This window comes from Oncorhynchus gorbuscha, unplaced genomic scaffold, assembly GCF_021184085.1.
Source record: "Oncorhynchus gorbuscha isolate QuinsamMale2020 ecotype Even-year unplaced genomic scaffold, OgorEven_v1.0 Un_scaffold_1190, whole genome shotgun sequence".
In the NCBI taxonomy this organism is placed as follows: Eukaryota; Metazoa; Chordata; class Actinopteri; order Salmoniformes; family Salmonidae; genus Oncorhynchus; species Oncorhynchus gorbuscha.
Genome location: NW_025744526.1, coordinates 109,601 through 135,469, shown reverse-complemented (window position 1 = coordinate 135,469; position 25,869 = coordinate 109,601). Strand labels below are relative to the sequence as shown.

The 25,869-nt window shown below is 44.0% G+C and overlaps 1 protein-coding gene across 1 annotated transcript in view; it reads left to right on the top strand.

Annotated features, from left to right (window-relative positions):
- Window positions 1-9,176: 9,176 nt before the first annotated feature.
- Window positions 9,177-25,869, top strand: part of LOC124016921 (voltage-dependent T-type calcium channel subunit alpha-1H-like) — a gene marked incomplete at both ends in the record, with an annotated part of 126,258 nt that continues 109,565 nt past the window's right edge. Inside the window, 5 exon segments of the mRNA XM_046332254.1 lie at window positions 9,177-9,302; window positions 13,062-13,134; window positions 17,512-17,572; window positions 24,146-24,243; window positions 25,371-25,530. Coding sequence (XP_046188210.1) covers window positions 9,177-9,302; window positions 13,062-13,134; window positions 17,512-17,572; window positions 24,146-24,243; window positions 25,371-25,530 — 518 coding nt within the window.

Genomic DNA, 25,869 nt, shown 5'->3' with positions numbered 1-25,869 from the left:
GAGAGATACAGAGGAGAGACAGAGGAGAGGAGAGGAGAGAGACACAGAGCAGAGACAGAGGAGAGGAGAGAGATACAGAGGAGAGACAGAGGAGAGGAGAGAGAGACAGAGGAGAGAGAGACAGAGAGAGGAGAGAGAGAGAGACAGAGACAGAGGAGAGGAGAGACAGAGGAGAGACAGAGGAGAGACAGAGGAGAGGAGAGACAGAGGAGAGGAGAGAGAGACAGAGGAGAGACAAAGAGAGGGGAGACAGAGGAGAGACAGAGGAGAGGAGAGACAGAGGAGAGGAGAGGAGAGACAGAGAGAGGAGAGACAGAGGAGAGACAGAGGAGAGGAGAGACAGAGGAGAGGAGAGACAGAGGAGAGACAGAGAGAGGAGAGGCAGAGGAGAGACAGAGGAGAGGAGAGACAGAGGAGAGACAGAGAGAGAAACAGAGGAGAGACAGAGACAGAGGAGAGACAGAGAGAGGAGAGACAGAGGAGAGACAGAGGAGAGGAGAGAGAGACAGAGGAGAGACAGAGGAGAGGAGAGACAGAGGAGAGGAGAGACAGAGGAGAGATGGAGAGAGGAGAGACAGAGGAGAGACAGAGGAGAGGAGAGACAGAGGAGAGACAGAGAGAGAGAGACAGACAGAGGAGAGACAGAGACAGAGGAGAGACAGAGGAGAGGAGAGAGATACAGAGGAGAGACAGAGGAGAGGAGAGAGATACAGAGGAGAGACAGAGACAGAGGAGAGACAGAGACAGAGACAGAGGAGAGACAGAGACAGAGGAGAGACAAAGGAGAGGAGAGAGATACAGAGGAGAGACAGAGGAGAGGAGAGGAGAGGAGAGAGACACAGAGCAGAGACAGAGGAGAGGAGAGAGATACAGAGGAGAGACAGAGGAGAGGAGAGAGAGACAGAGGAGAGAGAGACAGAGAGAGGAGAGAGAGACAGAGACAGAGGAGAGGAGAGACAGAGGAGAGACAGAGGAGAGACAGAGGAGAGGAGAGACAGAGGAGAGAGAGAGAGACAGAGGAGAGACAAAGAGGGGGAGACAGAGGAGAGACAGAGGAGAGGAGAGACAGAGGAGAGGAGAGGAGAGACAGAGAGAGGAGAGACAGAGGAGAGACAGAGGAGAGGAGAGACAGAGGAGAGGAGAGACAGAGGAGAGACAGAGAGAGGAGAGACAGAGGAGAGACAGAGGAGAGGAGAGACAGAGGAGAGACAGAGAGAGAAACAGAGGAGAGACAGAGACAGAGGAGAGACAGAGAGAGGAGAGACAGAGGAGAGACAAAGGAGAGGAGAGAGAGACAGAGGAGAGACAGAGGAGAGGAGAGACAGAGGAGAGACAGAGGAGAGGAGAGACAGAGGAGAGATGGAGAGAGGAGAGACAGAGGAGAGACAGAGGAGAGGAGAGACAGAGGAGAGACAGAGAGAGAGAGACAGACAGAGGAGAGACAGAGACAGAGGAGAGACAGAGGAGAGACAGAGACAGAGGAGAGACAGAGGAGAGACAGAGGAGAGACAGAGGAGAGACAGAGGAGAGACAGAGGAGAGGAGAGAGAGACAGAGGAGAGACAGAGGAGAGGAGAGACAGAGGAGAGGAGAGAGAGACAGAGGAGAGAGAGACAGGGGAGAGACAGACAGAGGAGAGAGAGACAGAGGAGAGAGAGACAGAGGAGAGAGAGACAGAGAGAGAAAGAGAGAGACAGAGAGAGGAGAGAGAGACAGAGGAGAGAGAGACAGGGGAGAGACAGAGAGGAGAGAGAGACAGAGAGGAGAGAGAGACAGAGAGAGAAAGAGAGAGACAGAGACAATGGAGAGAGAGACAGAGAGAGAAAGAGAGAGACAGAGGAGAGACAGAGAGAGACAGAGGAGAGACAGAGGAGAGACAGATATAATTTAGATTAATTTAGTGCTGACTCGTTCCTTGATTTTTTCACTCTCTGATGTGAACACAGCCCTCCTCCTGTGTTGTGTGTAATTAAGGTCTGCTCTCATTAATTCTCCCCCCAAAGACTCTCTCTGTGGTGGGGGGGCAGAGTGTGTGTTGCTCTGTGTGGTGGGGGGGGGAGAGTGTGTGTTGCTCTGTGTGGTGGGGGGCAGAGTGTGTGTTGCTCTGTGTGGTGGGGGGGCAGAGTGTGTGTTGCTCTGTGTGGTGGGGGGGGGCAGAGTGTGTGTTGCTCTGTGGTGGTGGGGGTGTTGCAGTGTGTGTGTTGCTCTGTGTGGTGGGGGGGCAGAGTGTGTGTTGCTCTGTGTGGTGGGGGCAGAGTGTGTGTCTCCTTCCATCCTTCTCCTCTCATCTCCTCCCTCCTTCCATCCTTCTCCTCTCATCTCCTCCCCTAATCTCCTTCTCCTCTCATCTCCTCCCTCCTTCCATCCTTCTCCTCTCATCTCCTCCCCCTAATCTCCTTCTCCTCTCATCTCCTCCCTCCTTCCATCCTTCTCCTCTCATCTCCTCCCCTAATCTCCTTCTCCTCTCATCTCCTCCCTCCTTCCATCCTTCTCTTCTCATCTCCTCCCCCTAATCTCCTTCTCCTCTCATCTCCCCCCCTAATCTCCTTCTCCTCTCATCTCCTCCCCCCTAATCTCCTTCTCCTCTCATCTCCTCCCCCTAATCTCCTTCTCCTCTCATCTCCTCCCCCTAATCTCCTTCTCCTCTCATCTCCTCCCCCTAATCTCCTTCTCCTCTCATGTCCTCCCCCTTCCATCCTTCTCCTCTCATCTCCTCCATCCTTCCATCCTTCTCCTCTCATCTCCTCCCTCCTTCCATCCTTCTCCTCTCATCTCCTCCTCCTTCCATCCATCTCCTCTCATCTCCTCCCTCCTTCCATCCTTCTCCTCTCATCTCCTCCCCCTAATCTCCTTCTCCTCTCATCTCATCCCTCCTTCCATCCTTCTCCTCTCATCTCCTCCCCCTAATCTCCTTCTCCTCTCATCTCCTCCCTCCTTCCATCCTTCTCCTCTCATCTCCTCCCCCTTCCATCCTTCTCCTCTCATCTCCTCCCTCCTTCCATCCTTCTCCTCTCATCTCCTCCCCCTTCCATCCTTCTCCTCTTATCTCCTCCTCCTAATCTCCTTCTCCTCTCATCTCCCCCCTAATCTTCTTCTCCTCTCATCCCCTCCCCCTAATCTCCTTCTCCTCTCATCTCCTCCCTCCTTCCATCCTTCTCCTCTCATCTCCTCCCTCCTTCCACCATTCTCCTCTCATCTCCTCCCTCCTTCCATCCTTCTCCTTTCATCTCCTCCCCCTAATCTCCTTCTCCTCTCATCTCCTCCCTCCTTCCATCCTTCTCCTCTCATCTCCTCCCCCTAATCTCCTCTCATTTCCTCCCTCCTCCATCCTTCTCCTCTCATCTCCTCCCCCCTAATCTCCTTCTCCTCTCATCTCCTCCCTCCTCCCATCCTTCCCCTGGTTCCTCATCCATAATGACCTCTGCATCAGGGAACTCAGTTATTACAGCTAGAAGCCCCTGAGACTGTGTGTGTCCATGTGTGTGTGTGTGTGTGTGTCTGTGTGTGTGTGTGTGTGTGTGTGTGTGTGTGTCCATGTGTGTGTGTGTGTGTGTGTGTGTGTGTGTGTGTGTGTGTGTGTGTGTGTGTGTGTGTGTGTGTGTGTGTGTGTGTGTGTGTGTGTGTGTGTGTGTGTGTGTGTGTGTGTGTGTGTGTGTGTGTGTGTGTGTCCCCAGACTGATGCTCAGAGCTCTTTGTTCTGTGTCCTTGGCTTCTACGGCTACCGGGTGGGTGTGTGTGTTTCTGTTAGCACTAAGGTATTGTGTCCTGTGTGTGTGTGTGTATGTGTGTGTGTGTTAGCACTACGATGTGTGTAGCAGTAGGATGTATTGTTCCAGTCTCTCCATTTTTATTTTATTTATTTGAGTCTGAGACAACAGATTACTGAGTTACCCCGGCTGAGACAACAGATTACTGAGTTACCCCCGGCTAGACAACAGATTACTGAGTTACCCCCGGCTAGACAACAGATTACTGAGTTACCCCGGCCTTGACAACAGATTACTGAGTTAACCCGGCCTAGACAACAGATTACTGAGTTACCCCGGCTGAGACAACAGATTACTGAGTTACCCCCGGCCTAGACAACAGATTACTGAGTTACCCCGGCTGAGACAACAGATTACTGAGTTACCCCGGCTGAGACAACAGATTACTGAGTTACCCCCGGCCTAGACAACAGATTACTGAGTTACCCCCGGATGAGACAACAGATTACTGAGTTACCCCGGCTGAGACAACAGACTACTGAGTTACCCCCGGCCTAGACAACAGATTACTGAGTTACCCCCGGCTAGACAACAGATTACTGAGTTACCCCGGCTGAGACAACAGATTACTGAGTTACCCCGGCTGAGACAACAGACTACTGAGTTACCCCGGCCTAGACAAATGATTACTGAGTTACCACGGCCTAGACAACAGATTACTGAGTTACCCCCGGCCTAGACAACAGATTACTGAGTTACCCCGGCCTAGACAACAGATTACTGAGTTACCCCGGCCTAGACAACAGATTACTGAGTTACCCCGGCCTAGACAACAGATTACTGAGTTACCCCGGCCTAGACAACAGATTACTGAGTTACCCCCGGCCTAGACAACAGATTACTGAGTTACCCCCGGCCTAGACAACAGATTACTGAGTTACCCCGGCTGAGACAACAGATTACTGAGTTACCCCCGGCCTAGACAACAGATTACTGAGTTACCCCCGGCTGAGACAACAGATTACTGAGTTACCCCGGCTGAGACAACAGATTACTGAGTTACCCCGGCTGAGACAACAGATTACTGAGTTACCCCCGGCTGAGACAACAGATTACTGAGTTACCCCCGGCCTAGACAACAGATTACTGAGTTACCCCGGCTGAGACAACAGACTACTGAGTTACCCCCGGCCTAGACAACAGATTACTGAGTTACCCCGGCCTAGACAACAGATTACTGAGTTACCCCGGCCTAGACAACAGATTACTGAGTTACCCCAGGCCTAGACAACAGATTACTGAGTTACCCCGGCCTAGACAACAGATTACTGAGTTACCCCGGCTGAGACAACAGATTACTGAGTTACCCCGGCTGAGACAACAGACTACTGAGTTACCCCCGGCCTAGACAACAGATTACTGAGTTACCCCCGGATGAGACAACAGATTACTGAGTTACCCCCGGCTGAGACAACAGATTACTGAGTTACCCCCGGCTGAGACAACAGATTACTGAGTTACCCCCGGCCTAGACAACAGATTACTGAGTTACCCCGGCTGAGACAACAGACTACTGAGTTACCCCCGGCCTAGACAACAGATTACTGAGTTACCCCGGCTGAGACAACAGATTACTGAGTTACCCCGGCTGAGACAACAGATTACTGAGTTACCCCGGCTGAGACAACAGACTACTGAGTTACCCCCGGCCTAGACAACAGATTACTGAGTTACCCCGGCTGAGACAACAGATTACTGAGTTACTCCGGCTGAGACAACAGACTACTGAGTTACCCCCGGCCTAGACAACAGATTACTGAGTTACCCCGGCTGAGACAACAGACTACTGAGTTACCCCCGGCCTAGACAACAGATTACTGAGTTACCCCCGGCTAGACAACAGATTACTGAGTTACCCCGGGCCTAGACAACAGATTACTGAGTTACCCCCGGCTGAGACAACAGATTACTGAGTTAACCCGGCTGAGACAACAGATTACTGAGTTAACCCCGGCCTAGACAACAGATTACTGAGTTACCCCGGCCTAGACAACAGATTACTGAGTTACCCCCGGCCTAGACAACAGATTACTGAGTTACCCCGGCCTAGACAACAGATTACTGAGTTACCCCCGGCCTAGACAACAGATTACTGAGTTACCCCGGCTGAGACAACAGATTACTGAGTTACCCCGGCTGAGACAACAGATTACTGAGTTACCCCTGCTGAGACAACAGATTACTGAGTTACCCCGGCCTAGACAACAGATTACTGAGTTACCCCCGGCCTAGACAACAGATTACTGAGTTACCCCGGCCTAGACAACAGATTACTGAGTTACCCCGGCCTAGACAACAGATTACTGAGTTACCCCGGCCTAGACAACAGATTACTGAGTTACCCCCGGCCTAGACAACATATTACTGAGTTACCCCCGGCCTAGACAACAGATTACTGAGTTACCCCCGACCCAGACAACAGATTACTGAGTTACCCCCGGCTCAGACATGTGTCCTCCTGTCTCTAGCTGGTATATATTCCCCTCTATATGTGTCCTCCTGTCTCTAACTGGTATATATTCCCCTCTATATGTGTCCTCCTGTCTCTAGCTGGTATATATTCCCCTCTATATGTGTCCTCCTGTCTCTAGCTGGTATATATTCCCCTCTATATGTGTCCTCCTGTCTCTAGCTGGTATATATTCCCCTCTATATGTGTCCTCCTGTCTCTAGCTGGTATATATTCCCCTCTATATGTGTCCTCCTGTCTCTAGCTGGTATATATTCCCCTGTATATGTGTCCTCCTGTCTCTAGCTGGTATATATTCCCCTCTATATGTGTCCTCCTGTCTCTTGCTGGTATATATTCCCCTCTATATGTGTCCTCCTGTCTCTAGCTGGTATAAATTCCCCTGTATATGTGTCCTCCTGTCTCTAGCTGGTATATATTCCCCTCTATATGTGTCCCCCTGTCTCTAGCTGGTATATATTCCCCTCTATATGTGTCCTCCTGTCTCTAGCTGGTATATATTCCCCTCTATATGTGTCCTCCTGTCTCTAGCTGGTATATATTCCCCTCTATATGTGTCCTCCTGTCTCTAGCTGGTATATATTCCCCTCTATATGTGTCCTCCTGTCTCTAGCTGGTATATATTCCCCTCTATATGTTCCTTGACTCCTGTCTCTAGCTGGTATATATTCCCCTCTATATGTGTCCTCCTGTCTCTAGCTGGTATATATTCCCCTCTATATGTGTCCTCCTGTCTCTAGCTGGTATATATTCCCCTCTATATGTGTCCTCCTGTCTCTAGCTGGTATATATTCCACACTAAATGTTCCTTGACTCCTGTCTCTAGCTGGTATATATTCCCCTCTATATGTGTCCTCCTGTCTCTAGCTGGTATATATTCCCCTCTATATGTTCCTTGACTCCTGTCTCTAGCTGGTATATATTCCCCTCTATATGTGTCCTCCTGTCTCTAGCTGGTATATATTCCCCTCTATATGTGTCCTCCTGTCTCTAGCTGGTATATATTCCCCTCTATATGTGTCCTCCTGTCTCTAGCTGGTATATATTCCCCTCTATATGTGTCCTCCTGTCTCTAGCTGGTATATATTCCCCTCTATATGTGTCCTCCTGTCTCTAGCTGGTATATATACCCCTCTATATGTGTCCTCCTGTCTCTAGCTGGTATATATTCCCCTCTATATGTGTCCTCCTGTCTCTAGCTGGTATATATTCCCCTCTATATGTGTCCTCCTGTCTCTAGCTGGTATATATTCCCCTCTATTTGTGTCCTCCTGTCTCTAGCTGGTATATATTCCCCTCTATATGTGTCCTCCTGTCTCTAGCTGGTATATATTCCCCTCTATATGTGTCCCCGTGTCTCTAGCTGGTATATATTCCCCTCTATATGTGTCCTCCTGTCTCTAGCTGGTATATATTCCCCTCTATATGTGTCCTCCTGTCTCTAGCTGGTATATATTCCCCTCTATATGTGTCCTCCTGTCTCTAGCTTGTATATATTCCCCTCTATATGTTCCTTGACTCCTGTCTCTAGCTGGTATATATTCCCCTCTATATGTGTCCTCCTGTCTCTAGCTGGTATATATTCCCCTCTATATGTTCCTTGACTCCTGTCTCTAGCTAGTATATATTCCCCTCTATATGTGTCCTCCTGTCTCTAGCTGGTATATATTCCCCTCTATATGTTCCTTGACTCCTGTCTCTAGCTGGTATATATTCCCCTCTATATGTGTCCTTCTGTCTCTAGCTGGTATATATTCCCCTCTATATGTGTCCTCCTGTCTCTAGCTGGTATATATTCCCCTCTATATGTGTCCTCCTGTCTCTAGCTGGTATATATTCCCCTCTATATGTGTCCTCCTGTCTCTAGCTGGTATATATTCCCCTCTATATGTGTCCTCCTGTCTCTAGCTGGTATATATTCCCCTCTATATGTGTCCTCCTGTCTCTAGCTGGTATATATTCCCCTCTATATGTGTCCCCCTGTCTCTAGCTGGTATATATTCCCCTCTATATGTGTCCTCCTGTCTCTAGCTGGTATATATTCCCCTCTATATGTTCCTTGACTCCTGTCTCTAGCTGGTATATATTCCCCTCTATATGTGTCCTCCTGTCTCTAGCTGGTATATATTCCCCTCTATATGTGTCCTCCTGTCTCTAGCTGGTATATATTCCCCTCTATATGTGTCCCCGTGTCTCTAGCTGGTATATATTCCCCTCTATATGTGTCCTCCTGTCTCTAGCTGGTATATATTCCCCTCTATATGTGTCCTCCTGTCTCTAGCTGGTATATATTCCCCTCTATATGTGTCCTCCTGTCTCTAGCTGGTATATATTCCCCTCTATATGTGTCCTCCTGTCTCTAGCTGGTATATATTCCCCTCTATATGTGTCCTCCTGTCTCTAGCTGGTATATATTCCCCTCTATATGTGTCCTCCTGTCTCTAGCTGGTATATATTCCCCTCTATATGTTCCTTGACTCCTGTCTCTAGCTGGTATATATTCCCCTCTATATGTGTCCTCCTGTCTCTAGCTGGTATATATTCCCCTCTATATGTTCCATGACTCCTGTCACTAGCTGGTATATATTCCCCTCTATATGTGTCCTCCTGTCTCTAGCTGGTATATATTCCCCTCTATATGTGTCCTCCTGTCTCTAGCTAGTATATATTCCCCTCTATATGTTCCTTGACTCCTGTCTCTAGCTGGTATATATTCCCCTCTATATGTGTCCTCCTGTCTCTAGCTGGTATATATTCCCCTCTATATGTGTCCTCCTGTCTCTAGCTGGTATATATTCCCCTCTATATGTGTCCTCCTGTCTCTAGCTGGTATATATTCCCCTCTATATGTGTCCTCCTGTCTCTAGCTGGTATTTATTCCCCTCTATATGTGTCCTCCTGTCTCTATGCTGGTATATATTCCACTCTAAATGGTCCTTGACTCCTGTCTCCACGTGGTTTGAGCGTGTCTCCATGCTGGCTATTCTTCTGAACTGTGTGACGTTGGGAATGTTCCAGCCCTGCGGCGACGTTCACTGTCTCAACAACCGCTGCTCTTTCCTACAGGTAAGTTGGCTCCTTACGTACAAATTACATTCTTGTTTTTATTTTGGACAGTGAAGCTAACGTTTATATGTAAAATTAGCTTCTATACTCCAGTATTTTGGATAAAGAGAATCAAGGGTTTCATGTGAGACAACAGTTTAACCTCTCTGGGATATGTAGCAACTCACCTCTCTGGGATATGTAGCATCCCACCTCTCTGGGATATGTAGCATCCCACCTCTCTGGGATATGTAGCATCCCACCTCTCTGGGATATGTAGCATCCCACCTCTCTGGGATATGTAGCATCCCACCTCTCTGGGATATGTAGCATCCCACCTCTCTGGGATATGTAGCATCCCACCTCTCTGGGATATGTAGCATCCCACCTCTCTGGGATATGTAGCATCCCACCTCTCTGGGATATGTAGCATCCCACCTCTCTGGGATATGTAGCATCCCACCTCTCTGGGATATGTAGCATCCCACCTCTCTGGGATATGTAGCATCCCACCTCTCTGGGATATGTAGCATCCCACCTCTCTGGGATATGTAGCATTTCGCCTCTCTGGGATATGTAGCATCCCACCTCTCTGGGATATGTAGCATCCCACCTCTCTGGGATATGTAGCATCCCACCTCTCTGGGATATGTAGCATCCCACCTCTCTGGGATATGTAGCATCCCACCTCTCTGGGATATGTAGCATCCCACCTCTCTGGGATATGTAGCATCCCACCTCTCTGGGATATGTAGCATCTCACCTCTCTGGGATATGTAGCATCCCACCTCTCTGGGATATGTAGCATCTCACCTCTCTGGGATATGTAGCATCCCACCTCTCTGGGATATGTAGCATCCCACCTCTCTGGGATATGTAGCATCCCACCTCTCTGGGATATGTAGCATCTCACCTCTCTGGGATATGTAGCATCCCACCTCTCTGGGATATGTAGCATCCCACCTCTCTGGGATATGTAGCATCCCACCTCTCTGGGATATGTAGCATCCCACCTCGCCAAAAGCCAGTGAAAGTGCAGGGCGCCAAATTCAAATCAACAAAAAATCTCATAATTAAAGTTCCTCAAGCATACAAGTATTTTACACTATTTTAAAGATACAATTCTCGTTAATCCAGCCACAGTGTCTTTATTTCAAAAAGGCTTTACAGCGAATGCACCACAAACGATTATGTTAGGTCACCACCAATTCATAAAAAAACACAGCCATTTTTCCAGCCAAAGAGAGGAGTCACAAAAAGCACAAATAGAGATAAAATTAATCACTAACCTTTGATGATCTTCATTAGATGACACTCATAGGACTTCATGTTACACAATACATGCATGTCTTGTTCGATAAAGTGCATATTAATATCCCAAAAATCTCATTTTACATTGGCGTGTTACTTTCAGTAGTTCTAAAACATCTGGTGATTTTTGCAGAGAGCCACATCAATTTACAGAAATACTCATCATAAATGTTGATGAAAATACAAGTGTTACACATGGAATTGGAGATATACTTCTCCTTAATGCTTAACGCTGAGTCACATTTTTTTTTAAACGTTACGAAAAAACAAACCATGCGCTTTATGGTCAGTAATGTTGTGCCTTGAAAACATCCGGCTAGTTTTCTGAAAAAACAAACAAACCATGCAATAATCTGAGTACAGCGTTCAGACAAAAAAGCAGCCAAAAAGATATCGTCTTATTGGGTAGACAACATTTGTCATGAATAGCATTATAAATATTGACTTACCTTAGATGATCTTCATCAGAATGCACTCCCAGGCATCCCAGTTCCACAATAAATGTTAGTTTTGTTCGATAATGCCCATCATTTATGTCCAAATACCTTCTTTTGGTTTGGTAAACAAATCCAAAATCCAAATCCAGGACCAGGCGAAAGTTGACGAAAAGTTCAAAAAGTTATATTACAGGTCGTAGAAACTTGTCAAACTAAGTATAGAAAAGCAATGGAACGAGAGCTAACTCTCTCATGACCGCACCTCAGAGCCTGTGGCACTCTGCCAGACACCTGGCTCATTCCCCTATCATTCACCCCAACTTCACAGTAGAAGCATGAAACAACGTTCTAAAGACTGTTGACATCTAGTGGAAGCCTTAGGAAGTGCAAAATGGCCCCATTTTACACTGTATATTGGAATGGCAATGAGTTGAAAAACTACAACCACTTCCTGGTTGGTATTTTCTCAGGTTTTCACCTGCCAGATGAGTTCTGTTATACTCACAGACATCATTCAAACAGTTTTAGAAACGTCAGAGTGTTTTCTATCCAATACTACTAATATTATGCATATATTAGCATCTGGGACAGAGTAGCAGACAGTTTACTCTGGGCACCTTATTCATCCAAGCTACTAGATGCTGCCATCTGGAACAGAGTAGCAGGCAGTTTACTCTGGGAACCTTATTCATCCAAGCTACTCAATACTGCCCCCCCCAGTCACCAAGAAGTTAACCGTTTAGAAAGGAAACCACCTTACATCTCTACTAGGCCCGTCTGAAGATGTCACCAAGAAGTTAACCGTTTAGAAATGAAACCACCTTACATCTCTACTAGGCCCGTCTGAAGATGAAACCACCTTACATCTCTACTAGGCCCGTCTGAAGATGCACCAGGAAGTTAACCGTTTAGAAATGAAACCACCTTACATCTCTACTAGGCCCGTCTGAAGATGAAACCACCTTACATCTCTACTAGGCCCGTCTGAAGATGCACCAGGAAGTTAACCGTTTAGAAATGAAACCACCTTACATCTCTACTAGGCCCGTCTGAAGAAGAAACCACCTTACATCTCTACTGGGCCCGTCTGAAGATGAAACCACCTTACATCTCTACTAGGCCCGTCTGAAGATGAAACCACCTTACATCTCTACTAGGCCCGTCTGAAGATGAAACCACCTTACATCTCTACTAGGCCCGTCTGAAGATGAAACCACCTTACATCTCTACTAGGCCCGTCTGAAGATGAAACCAAGAGGGTCAACATGTAGAACAGGACCACTGATTGGTTGAAGGGTTGACTTCCTCAACATGTAGAACAGGACCCCTGATTGGTTGAAGGGTCAACATGTAGAACAGGACCACTGATTGGTTGAAGGGTCAACATGTAGAACAGGACTCCTGATTGGTTGAAGGGTTGACCTCCTCAACATGTAGAACAGGACCCGTGATTGGTTGAAGGGTTTACCACGTGAACCACGAGATGTAGAGGAGAATATTTGGGCTGTTTTGTGGGAAAACAGCAGTGCCAGTCCCAGCAGTGGGATTAAAGGTTCGGAGGTCAAAGACAGAATTATCCCAGAATGCACTCCTCTGTGGTTAAAACATGTCTGTTATAAACATCACTGTGAATATAAATAACATGAGATAAACAACGACAGTACTCACTGCTTCCCTCTGTGTGTGTGTGTGTGTGTGTGTCTATCTCTCTTTGTGTGTGTGTGTGTGTCTCTCTCTCTTTGTGTGTGTCTCTCTCTCTTTGTGTGTGTGTGTGTGTCTCTCTCTCTTTGTGTGTGTGTGTGTCTATCTCTCTTTGTGTGTGTGTGTGTGTGTGTGTGTGTGTGTGTGTGTGTGTGTGTGTGTGTGTGTGTGTGTGTGTGTGTGTGTGTGTGTGTGTGTGTGTGTGTGTGTGTGTGTGTGTGTGTGTGTGTGTGTGTGTGTGTGTGTGTGTGTGTGTGTCTCTTTGTGTGTGTGTGTGTCTATCTCTCTTTGTGTGTGTGTGTGTCTCTTTGTGTGTGTGTGTGTGTGTTAGGCTCTGGATGATGGTATCTTTGTGTTCTTTGCGGTGGAGATGCTGGTGAAGATGGTGGCTCTGGGTGTTCTAGGTAGGTGACCTTTTTAAAGTGGCAATTTCAAAGTTTAGAATAAAACAATTATGAAAAATAGCTGAAACCTCTCATTCCTCGGACGGAGACGTTTCTATAGTAGAACAGGCCTGAATGTCCTCTCATTCCTCGGACGGAGACGTTTCTATAGTAGAACAGGCCTGAATGTCCTCTCATTCCTCCGACGGAGACGTTTCTATAGTAGAACAGGCCTGAATGTCCTCTCATTCTTCAACAGAGACGTTTCTATAGTAGAACAGGCCTGAATGTCCTCTCATTCTTCAACAGAGACGTTTCTATAGTAGAACAGGCCTGAATGTCCTCTCATTCTTCAACAGAGACGTTTCTATAGTAGAACAGGCCTGAATGTCCTCTCATTCTTCAACAGAGACGTTTCTTTAGTAGAACAGGCCTGAATGTCCTCTCATTCTTCAACAGAGACGTTTCTACATTTACATTTACATTTAAGTCATTTAGCAGACGCTCTTATCCAGAGCGACTTACAAATTGGTGCATTCACCTTATGACATCCAGTGGGACAGTCACTTAACAATAGTGCATCTAAAACTTAGGGGGGGTGGGGTGAGAGGGATTACTTAACCTATCCTAGGTATTCCTTAAAGAGGTGGGGTTTCAGGTGTCTCCGGAAGGTGGTGATTGACTCCGCTGTCCTGGCGTTGAGGGAGTTTGTTCCACCATTGGGGGCCAGGGCAGCGAACAGTTTTGACTGGGCTGAGCGGGAGCTGTACTTCCTCAGTGGTAGGGAGGCGAGCAGCAGGCCAGAGGTGGATGAACGCAGTGCCCTTGTTTGGGTGTAGGGCCTGATCAGAGCCTGGAGGTACTGAGGTGCCGTTCCCCTCACAGCTCCGTAGGCAAGCACCATGGTCTTGTAGCGGATGCGAGCTTCAACTGGAAGCCAGTGGAGAGAACGGAGGAGCGGGGTGACGTGAGAGAACTTGGGAAGGTTGAACACCAGACGGGCTGCGGCGTTCTGGATGAGTTGAAGGGGTTTAATGGCACAGGCAGGGAGCCCAGCCAACAGCGAGTTGCAGTAATCCAGACGGGAGATGACAAGTGCCTGGATTAGGACCTGCGCCGCTTCCTGTGTGAGGCAGGGTCGTACTCTGCGGATGTTGTAGAGCATGAACCTACAGGAACGGGCCACCGCCTTGATGTTAGTTGAGAACGACAGGGTGTTGTCCAGGATCACGCCAAGGTTCTTGGCGCTCTGGGAGGAGGACACAATGGAGTTGTCAACCGTGATGGCGAGATCATGGAACGGGCAGTCCTTCCCCGGGAGGAAGAGCAGCTCCGTCTTGCCGAGGTTCAGCTTGAGGTGGTGATCCGTCATCCACACTGATATGTCTGCCAGACATGCAGAGATGCGATTCGCCACCTGGTCATCAGAAGGGGGAAAGGAGAAGATTATAGTAGAACAGGCCTGAATGTCCTCTCATTCTTCAACGGAGACGTTTCTATAGTAGAACAGGCCTGAATGTCCTCTCATTCCTCCGACGGAGACGTTTCTATAGTAGAACAGGCCTGAATGTCCTCTCATTCTTCAACAGAGACGTTTCTATAGTAGAACAGGCCTGAATGTCCTCTCATTCTTCAACAGAGACGTTTCTATAGTAGAACAGGCCTGAATGTCCTCTCATTCTTCAACAGAGACGTTTCTATAGTAGAACAGGCCTGAATGTTCTCTCATTCTTCAACAAAGACGTTTCTATAGTAGAACAGGCCTGAATGTCCTCTCATTCTTAAACCTGTGTTTAATTCATATTATTAAAATAAATACATGTTTCTACCTGTGTTTAATTAATATTATTAATTTATCATGATTTAAATACATGTCTCTACCTGTGTTTAATTAATATATCATATTTATCATGATTTAAATACATGTCTTTAAATACATGTCTCTACCTGTGTTTAATTAATATATCATGATTTAAATACATGTCTCTACCTGTGTTTAATTAATATATCATGATTTAAATACATGTCTCTACCTGTGTTTAATTAATATATCATGATTTAAATACATGTCTCTACCTGTGTTTAATTAATATATCATGATTTAAATACATGTCTCTACCTGTGTTTAATTAATATATCATGATTTAAATACATGTCTCTACCTGTGTTTAATTAATATATCATGATTTAAATACATGTCTCTACCTGTGTTTAATTAATATATCATGATTTAAATACATGTCTCTACCTGTGTTTAATTAATATATCATGATTTAAATACATGTCTCTACCTGTGTTTAATTAATATATCATGATTTAAATACATGTCTCTACCTGTGTTTAATTAATATATTTAAATACATGATTTTAAATATATCATGATTTAAATACATGTCTCTACCTACATGATTTAAATACATGTGTTTAATTAATATATCATGATTTAAATACATGTCTCTACCTGTGTTTAATTAATATATCATGATTTAAATACATGTCTCTACCTGTGTTTAATTAATATATCATGATTTAAATACATGTCTCTACCTGTGTTTAATTAATATATCATGATTTAAATACATGTCTCTACCTGTGTTTAATTAATATATCATGATTTAAATACATGTCTCTACCTGTGTTTAATTAATATATCATGATTTAAATACATGTCTCTACCTGTGTTTAATTCATATATCATGATTTAAATACATGTCTCTTCCTGTGTTTAATTAATTTATCATGATTTAAATACATGTCTCTACCTGTGTTTAATTCATATATCATGATTTAAATACATGTCTCTACCTGTGTTTAATTAATATATCATGATTTAAATACATGTCTCTACCTGTGTTTAATAAACCTAGTCCTGAATATATCATGATTTAAATACATGTCTCTACCTGTGTTTAATTAATATATCATGATTTAAATACATGTCTCTACCTGTGTTTAATTAATATATCATGATTTAAATACATGTCTCTACCTGTGTTTAATTAATATATCATGATTTAAATACATGTCTCTACCTGTGTTTAATTAATATATCATGATTTAAATACATGTCTCTACCTGTGTTTAATTAATATATCATGATTTAAATACATGTCTCTACCTGTGTTTAATTAATATATCATGATTTAAATACATGTCTCTACCTGTGTTTAATTAATATATCATGATTTAAATACATGTCTCTACCTGTGTTTAATTAATATATCATGATTTAAATACATGTCTCTACCTGTGTTTAATTAATATATCATGATTTAAATACATGTCTCTACCTGTGTTTAATTAATATATCATGATTTAAAATACATGTCTCTACCTGTGTTTAATTAATATATCATGATTTAAATACATGTCTCTACCTGTGTTTAATTAATATATCATGATTTAAATACATGTCTCTACCTGTGTTTAATTAATATATCATGATTTTTAAATACATGTCTCTACCTGTGTTTAATTAATATATCATGATTTAAATACATGTCTCTACCTGTGTTTAATTAATATATCATGATTTAAATACATGTCTCTACCTGTGTTTAATTAATATATCATGATTTAAATACATGTCTCTACCTGTGTTTAATTAATTTATCATGATTTAAATACATGTCTCTACCTGTGTTTAATTAATAAATGATTTAAATACATGTCTCTACCTGTGTTTAATTAATATATCATGATTTAAATACATGTCTCTACCTGTGTTTAATTAATATATCATGATTTAAATACATGTCTCTACCTGTGTTTAATTAATATATCATGATTTAAATACATGTCTCTACCTGTGTTTAATTAATATATCATGATTTAAATACATGTCTCTACCTGTGTTTAATAATATATCATGATTTAAATACATGTCTCTACCTGTGTTTAATTAATATATCATGATTTAAATACATGTCTCTACCTGTGTTTAATTAATATATCATGATTTAAATACATGTCTCTACCTGTGTTTAATTAATATATCATGATTTAAATACATGTCTCTACCTGTGTTTAATTAATATATCATGATTTAAATACATGTCTCTACCTGTGTTTAATTAATATATCATGATTTAAATACATGTCTCTACCTGTGTTTAATTAATATATCATGATTTAAATACATGTCTCTACCTGTGTTTAATTAATATATCATGATTTAAATACATGTCTCTACCTGTGTTTAATTAATATATCATGATTTAAATACATGTCTGTACCTGTGTTTAATTAATATATCATGATTTAAATACATGTCTCTACCTGTGTTTAATTAATATATCATGATTTAAATACATGTCTCTACCTGTGTTTAATTAATATATCATGATTTAAATACATGTCTCTACCTGTGTTTAATTCATATTATTATTAACTTTGTAGGTCAGAAGGGTTACCTTGGTGACACCTGGAACAGACTGGACTTCTTCATCGTTATCATCGGGTCAGTGTTGGACAACACACACACACACACACACACACACACACACACACACACACACACACACACACACACACACACACACACACACACACACACACACACACACACACACACACACACACACACACACACACACAAACTCACTGGTCTAAACCTAGTGCTGAACTAAACCTAGTGCTGAACTAAACCTAGTCCTGGACTAAACCTAGTGTTGAACTAAACCTAGTGCTGAACTAAACCTAGTCCTGAACTAAACCTAGTCCTGGACTAAACCTAGTCCTGAACTAAACCTAGTCCTGGACTAAACCTAGTGTTGAACTAAACCTAGTGCTGAACTAAACCTAGTTCTGAACTAAACCTAGTGCTGAACTAAACCTAGTCCTGGACTAAACCTAGTCCTGAACTAAACCTAGTGCTGAACTAAACCTAGTCCTGCTGAACTAAACCTAGTGCTGAACTAAACCTAGTCCTGGACTAAACCTAGTCCTGAACTAAACCTAGTCCTGAACTAAACCTAGTCCTGCTGAACTAAACCTAGTCCTGAACTAAACCTAGTCCTGAACTAAACCTAGTGCTGAACTAAACCTAGTCCTGGACTAAACCTAGTCCTGAACTAAACCTAGTCCTGCTGAACTAAACCTAGTCCTGGACTAAACCTAGTCCTGAACTAAACCTAGTGCTGAACTAAACCTAGTCCTGAACTAAACCTAGTGCTGAACTAAACCTAGTGCTGAACTAAACCTAGTCCTGGACTAAACCTAGTCCTGGACTAAACCTAGTCCTGGACTAAACCTAGTCCTGCTGAACTAAACCTAGTCCTGGACTAAACCTAGTCCTGAACTAAACCTAGTCCTGAACTAAACCTAGTCCTGAACTAAACCTAGTCCTGGACTAAACCTAGTCCTGAACTAAACCTAGTGCTGAACTAAACCTAGTCCTGAACTAAACCTAGTCCTGGACTAAACCTAGTCCTGGACTAAACCTAGTGCTGAACTAAACCTAGTCCTGGACTAAACCTAGTCCTGAACTAAACCTAGTGCTGAACTAAACCTAGTGCTGAACTAAACCTAGTCCTGAACTAAACCTAGTCCTGAACTAAACCTAGTGCTGAACTAAACCTAGTCCTGGACTAAACCTAGTCCTGAACTAAACCTAGTCCTGGACTAAACCTAGTGCTGAACTAAACCTAGTCCTGAACTAAACCTAGTCCTGAACTAAACCTAGTCCTGAACTAAACCTAGTCCTGAACTAAACCTAGTCCTGCTGAACTAAACCTAGTCCTGCTGAACTAAACCTAGTGCTGAACTAAACCTAGTCCTGGACTAAACCTAGTCCTGAACTAAACCTAGTGCTGAACTAAACCTAGTCCTGGACTAAACCTAGTCCTGAACTAAACCTAGTCCTGGACTAAACCTAGTCCTGAACTAAACCTAGTGCTGAACTAAACCTAGTCCTGCTGAACTAAACCTAGTGCTGAACTAAACCTAGTCCTGGACTAAACCTAGTCCTGAACTAAACCTAGTGCTGAACTAAACCTAGTCCTGCTGAACTAAACCTAGTCCTGAACTAAACCTAGTCCTGAACTAAACCTAGTCCTGAACTAAACCTAGTGCTGAACTAAACCTAGTCCTCCTGAACTAAACCTAGTCCTGGACTAAACCTAGTCCTGGACTAAACCTAGTGCTGAACTAAACCTAGTCCTGCTGAACTAAACCTAGTCCTGGACTAAACCTAGTCCTGGACTAAACCTAGTCCTGAACTAAACCTAGTCCTGAACTAAACCTAGTCCTGAACTAAACCTAGTCCTGGACTAAACCTAGTCCTGAACTAAACCTAGTGCTGAACTGCCTGAAACTAAACCTAGTCCTGCTGAACTAAACCTAGTGCTGAACTAAACCTAGTCCTGAACTAAACCTAGTCCTGAACTAAACCTAGTGCTGAACTAAACCTAGTCCTGAACTAAACCTAGTCCTGGACTAAACCTAGTCCTGGACTAAACCTAGTGCTGAACTAAACCTAGTCCTGGACTAAACCTAGTCCTGAACTAAACCTAGTGCTGAACTAAACCTAGTGCTGAACTAAACCTAGTCCTGAACTAAACCTAGTCCTGAACTAAACCTAGTGCTGAACTAAACCTAGTCCTGGACTAAACCTAGTCCTGAACTAAACCTAGTCCTGGACTAAACCTAGTGCTGAACTAAACCTAGTCCTGAACTAAACCTAGTCCTGAACTAAACCTAGTCCTGAACTAAACCTAGTCCTGAACTAAACCTAGTCCTGCTGAACTAAACCTAGTCCTGCTGAACTAAACCTAGTGCTGAACTAAACCTAGTCCTGGACTAAACCTAGTCCTGAACTAAACCTAGTGCTGAACTAAACCTAGTCCTGGACTAAACCTAGTCCTGAACTAAACCTAGTCCTGGACTAAACCTAGTCCTGAACTAAACCTAGTGCTGAACTAAACCTAGTCCTGCTGAACTAAACCTAGTGCTGAACTAAACCTAGTCCTGGACTAAACCTAGTCCTGAACTAAACCTAGTGCTGAACTAAACCTAGTCCTGCTGAACTAAACCTAGTCCTGAACTAAACCTAGTCCTGAACTAAACCTAGTCCTGAACTAAACCTAGTGCTGAACTAAACCTAGTCCTCCTGAACTAAACCTAGTCCTGGACTAAACCTAGTCCTGGACTAAACCTAGTGCTGAACTAAACCTAGTCCTGCTGAACTAAACCTAGTCCTGGACTAAACCTAGTCCTGGACTAAACCTAGTCCTGAACTAAACCTAGTGCTGAACTAAACCTAGTCCTGCTGAACTAAACCTAGTGCTGAACTAAACCTAGTCCTGAACTAAACCTAGTCCTGAACTAAACCTAGTCCTGAACTAAACCTAGTCCTGAACTAAACCTAGTCCTGAACTACACCTAGTGCTGAACTAAACCTAGTCCTGGACTAAACCTAGTCCTGAACTAAACCTAGTGCTGAACTAAACCTAGTCCTGGACTAAACCTAGTCCTGAACTAAACCTAGTGCTGAACTAAACCTAGTCCTGGACTAAACCTAGTCCTGAACTAAACCTAGTGCTGAACTAAACCTAGTCCTGGACTAAACCTAGTCCTGAACTAAACCTAGTCCTGAACTAAACCTAGTCCTGCTGAACTAAACCTAGTCCTGGACTAAACCTAGTCCTGGACTAAACCTAGTGCTGAACTAAACCTAGTGCTGAACTAAACCTAGTCCTGAACTAAACCTAGTGCTGAACTAAACCTAGTCCTGGACTAAACCTAGTGCTGAACTAAACCTAGTGCTGAACTAAACCTAGTGCTGAACTAAACCTAGTCCTGAACTAAACCTAGTCCTGCTGAACTAAACCTAGTCCTGAACTAAACCTAGTCCTGAACTAAACCTAGTCCTGGACTAAACCTAGTCCTGAACTAAACCTAGTCCTGAACTAAACCTAGTCCTGCTGAACTAAACCTAGTGCTGAACTAAACCTAGTGCTGAACTAAACCTAGTGCTGAACTAAACCTAGTCCTGAACTAAACCTAGTCCTGAACTAAACCTAGTCCTGGACTAAACCTAGTCCTGAACTACACCTAGTGCTGAACTAAACCTAGTCCTGCTGAACTAAACCTAGTGCTGAACTAAACCTAGTGCTGAACTAAACCTAGTCCTGCTGAACTAAACCTAGTGCTGAACTAAACCTAGTCCTGCTGAACTAAACCTAGTGCTGAACTAAACCTAGTCCTGAACTAAACCTAGTCCTGAACTAAACCTAGTCCTGAACTAAACCTAGTGCTGAACTAAACCTAGTCCTGCTGAACTAAACCTAGTGCTGAACTAAACCTAGTCCTGAACTAAACCTAGTCCTGAACTAAACCTAGTGCTGAACTAAACCTAGTGCTGAACTAAACCTAGTCCTGAACTAAACCTAGTCCTGCTGAACTAAACCTAGTGCTGAACTAAACCTAGTGCTGAACTAAACCTAGTCCTGAACTAAACCTAGTCCTGAACTAAACCTAGTGCTGAACTAAACCTAGTCCTGAACTAAACCTAGTCCTGGACTAAACCTAGTGCTGAACTAAACCTAGTCCTGAACTAAACCTAGTCCTGAACTAAACCTAGTCCTGGACTAAACCTAGTCCTGCTGAACTAAACCTAGTCCTGAACTAAACCTAGTCCTGGACTAAACCTAGTCCTGGACTAAACCTAGTCCTGAACTAAACCTAGTGCTGAACTAAACCTAGTCCTGAACTAAACCTAGTCCTGCTGAACTAAACCTAGTGCTGAACTAAACCTAGTGCTGAACTAAACCTAGTGCTGAACTAAACCTAGTCCTGCTGAACTAAACCTAGTCCTGAACTAAACCTAGTCCTGAACTAAACCTAGTCCTGAACTAAACCTAGTCCTGGACTAAACCTAGTCCTGCTGAACTAAACCTAGTGCTGAACTAAACCTAGTGCTGAACTAAACCTAGTGCTGAACTAAACCTAGTGCTGAACTAAACCTAGTCCTGAACTACACCTAGTCCTGGACTAAACCTAGTCCTGAACTAAACCTAGTCCTGAACTAAACCTAGTGCTGAACTAAACCTAGTCCTGAACTAAACCTAGTCCTGAACTAAACCTAGTCCTGAACTAAACCTAGTCCTGCTGAACTAAACCTAGTCCTGCTGAACTAAACCTAGTCCTGCTGAACTAAACCTAGTCCTGAACTAAACCTAGTCCTGAACTAAACCTAGTGCTGAACTAAACCTAGTCCTGCTGAACTAAACCTAGTCCTGGACTAAACCTAGTGCTGAACTAAACCTAGTGCTGAACTAAACCTAGTCCTGAACTAAACCTAGTGCTGAACTAAACCTAGTGCTGAACTAAACCTAGTCCTGGACTAAACCTAGTCCTGGACTAAACCTAGTCCTGAACTACACCTAGTGCTGAACTAAACCTAGTCCTGGACTAAACCTAGTCCTGAACTAAACCTAGTGCTGAACTAAACCTAGTCCTGAACTAAACCTAGTCCTGAACTAAACCTAGTCCTGAATTAAACCTAGTCCTGGACTAAACCTAGTCCTGAACTAAACCTAGTCCTGAACTAAACCTAGTGCTGAACTAAACCTAGTCCTGCTGAACTAAACCTAGTCCTGAACTAAACCTAGTCCTGAACTAAACCTAGTCCTGAACTAAACCTAGTGCTGAACTACACCTAGTCCTGGACTAAACCTAGTCCTGAACTAAACCTAGTGCTGAACTAAACCTAGTCCTGGACTAAACCTAGTGCTGAACTAAACCTAGTCCTGGACTAAACCTAGTGCTGAACTAAACCTAGTCCTGAACTAAACCTAGTCCTGAACTAAACCTAGTCCTGAACTAAACCTAGTCCTGAACTAAACCTAGTCCTGCTGAACTAAACCTAGTCCTGAACTAAACCTAGTCCTGCTGAACTAAACCTAGTGCTGAACTAAACCTAGTCCTGAACTAAACCTAGTGCTGAACTAAACCTAGTCCTGGACTAAACCTAGTCCTGCTGAACTAAACCTAGTGCTGAACTAAACCTAGTGCTGGACTAAACCTAGTCCTGAACTAAACCTAGTCCTGCTGAACTAAACCTAGTCCTGAACTAAACCTAGTCCTGAACTAAACCTAGTCCTGAACTAAACCTAGTCCTGAACTAAACCTAGTCCTGCTGAACTAAACCTAGTCCTGAACTAAACCTAGTCCTGAACTAAACCTAGTCCTGAACTAAACCTAGTCCTGAACTAAACCTAGTCCTGCTGAACTAAACCTAGTCCTGAACTAAACCTAGTCCTGAACTATACCTAGTGCTGAACTAAACCTAGTCCTGAACTAAACCTAGTCCTGAACTAAACCTAGTCCTGAACTAAACCTAGTCCTGGACTAAACCTAGTCCTGAACTAAACCTAGTCCTGCTGAACTAAACCTAGTCCTGCTGAACTAAACCTAGTCCTGAACTAAACCTAGTCCTGAACTAAACCTAGTCCTGGACTAAACCTAGTCCTGAACTAAACCTAGTCCTGGACTAAACCTAGTGCTGAACTAAACCTAGTCCTGGACTAAACCTAGTCCTGCTGAACTAAACCTAGTCCTGAACTAAACCTAGTCCTGGACTAAACCTAGTCCTGGACTAAACCTAGTCCTGGACTAAACCTAGTCCTGAACTAAACCTAGTGCTGAACTAAACCTAGTCCTGGACTAAACCTAGTGCTGAACTAAACCTAGTCCTGGACTAAACCTAGTGCTGAACTAAACCTAGTCCTGAACTAAACCTAGTGCTGAACTAAACCTAGTCCTGAACTAAACCTAGTCCTGAACTACACCTAGTCCTGGACTAAACCTAGTGCTGAACTAAACCTAGTCCTGAACTAAACCTAGTCCTGGACTAAACCTAGTCCTGAACTAAAAGGCTTGGGTTTCCTAGACGCAGATTAGTCCTGGAATAAAAAATATATTTGAGAATAGCCTTAATCTGTGTCTGGGGAAACCTTCCCTTAGTGAGTGGAGGTTAATTGACAGGGTTCAGAGGTCAGGGTTAAACTGAGTTTCCTTTCTCTCTCCTCAGGATGTTGGAGTACTCTCTAGACGGACACAACGTCAGCCTATCAGCCATCAGGACTGTCAGGGTGCTCCGCCCACTACGAGCCATCAACAGAGTACCCAGTGAGCACCTCTCTGTCTGTCTGTTGTACACAGTATGCACTCAATAGTATGTAGTATGATGAGTACCCAGTATGTACTCAATAGTATGATGAGTACCCAGTATGTACTCAATAGTATGATGAGTACCCAGTATGTCCTCAATAGTATGTAGTATGATGAGTACCCAGTATGTACTCAATAGTGTGTAGTATGATGAGTACACAGTATGTCCTCAATACTGTCTAGTATGATGAGTACCCAGTATGTCCTCAATATTATGTAGTATGATGAGTACCCAGTATGTACTCAATACTGTCTAGTATGATGAGTACCCAGTATGTCCTCAATAGTATGATGAGTACCCAGTATGTACTCAATAGTATGATGAGTACCCAGTATGTCCTCAATAGTGTGTGGTATGATGAGTACCCAGTATGTCCTCAATAGTATGATGAGTACCCAGTATGTCCTCAATAGTGTGTGGTATGATGAGTACCCAGTATGTCCTCAATAGTATGATGAGTACCCAGTATGTACTCAATAGTATGATGAGTACCCAGTATGTCCTCAATAGTATGTAGTATAATGAGTACCCAGTATGTACTCAATAGTATGTAGTATGATGAGTACCCAGTATGTACTCAATAGTATGTAGTATGATGAGTACCCAGTATGTACTCAATAGTATGTAGTATGATGAGTACCCAGTATGTACTCAATAGTGTGTAGTATAATGAGTACCCAGTATGTACTCAATAGTATGTAGTATGATGAGTACACAGTATGTACTCAATAGTATATAGTATGATGAGTACCCAGTATGTCCTCAATAGTGTGTAGCATGATCATACTCTCTCTCTCTCTCTCTCTCTCTCTCTCTCTCTCTCTCTCTCTCTCTCTCTCTCTCTCTCTCTCTCCCTACTCTCTCTCTCTCTCTCTCTCTCTCTCTCTCTCTCTCTCTCTCTCTCTCTCTCTCTCTCTCTCTCTCTCTCTCTCTCTCTCTGTCTCTCTCTGTCTCTCTCTGTCTCTCTCTCTGTCTCTCTCTCTGTCTCTCTCTCTCTCTCTCTCTCTCTCTCTCTCTCTCTCTCTCTCTCTCTCTCTCTCCCATAATGCATCTCTCAGTGATGTGTGTGTGTTTCTGTGTGTAGGTATGCGTATCCTGGTGACTCTGCTCCTAGACACTCTCCCCATGCTGGGGAACGTTCTGGCACTCTGTTTCTTCGTCTTCTTCATCTTCGGCATCGTGGGCGTGCAGCTGTGGGCGGGGCTACTGAGGAACAGGTGCTTCATGGGAGAAGACTTCAAAACGTGAGAATATTGTACCCTAACACACTGACACACACACACACAACCTGACACACACACACACACACACACACACACACACACACACACACACACACACACACACACACACACACACACACACACACACACACACACACACACACACACACACACACACACACACACACACACACACACACACACACACACACAACCTAACAACACAGACAATCAACACGTCTGGTGAACAGGTCATGGTTCCATGGGGGGGGGGAGACAGAGAGAGAGAGGGAGAGGTAGATCAGGCCAGGTAGATCCTAGGGCTCAGGTCCTCTGAGACAGAGATGGGAGAATTGAGCA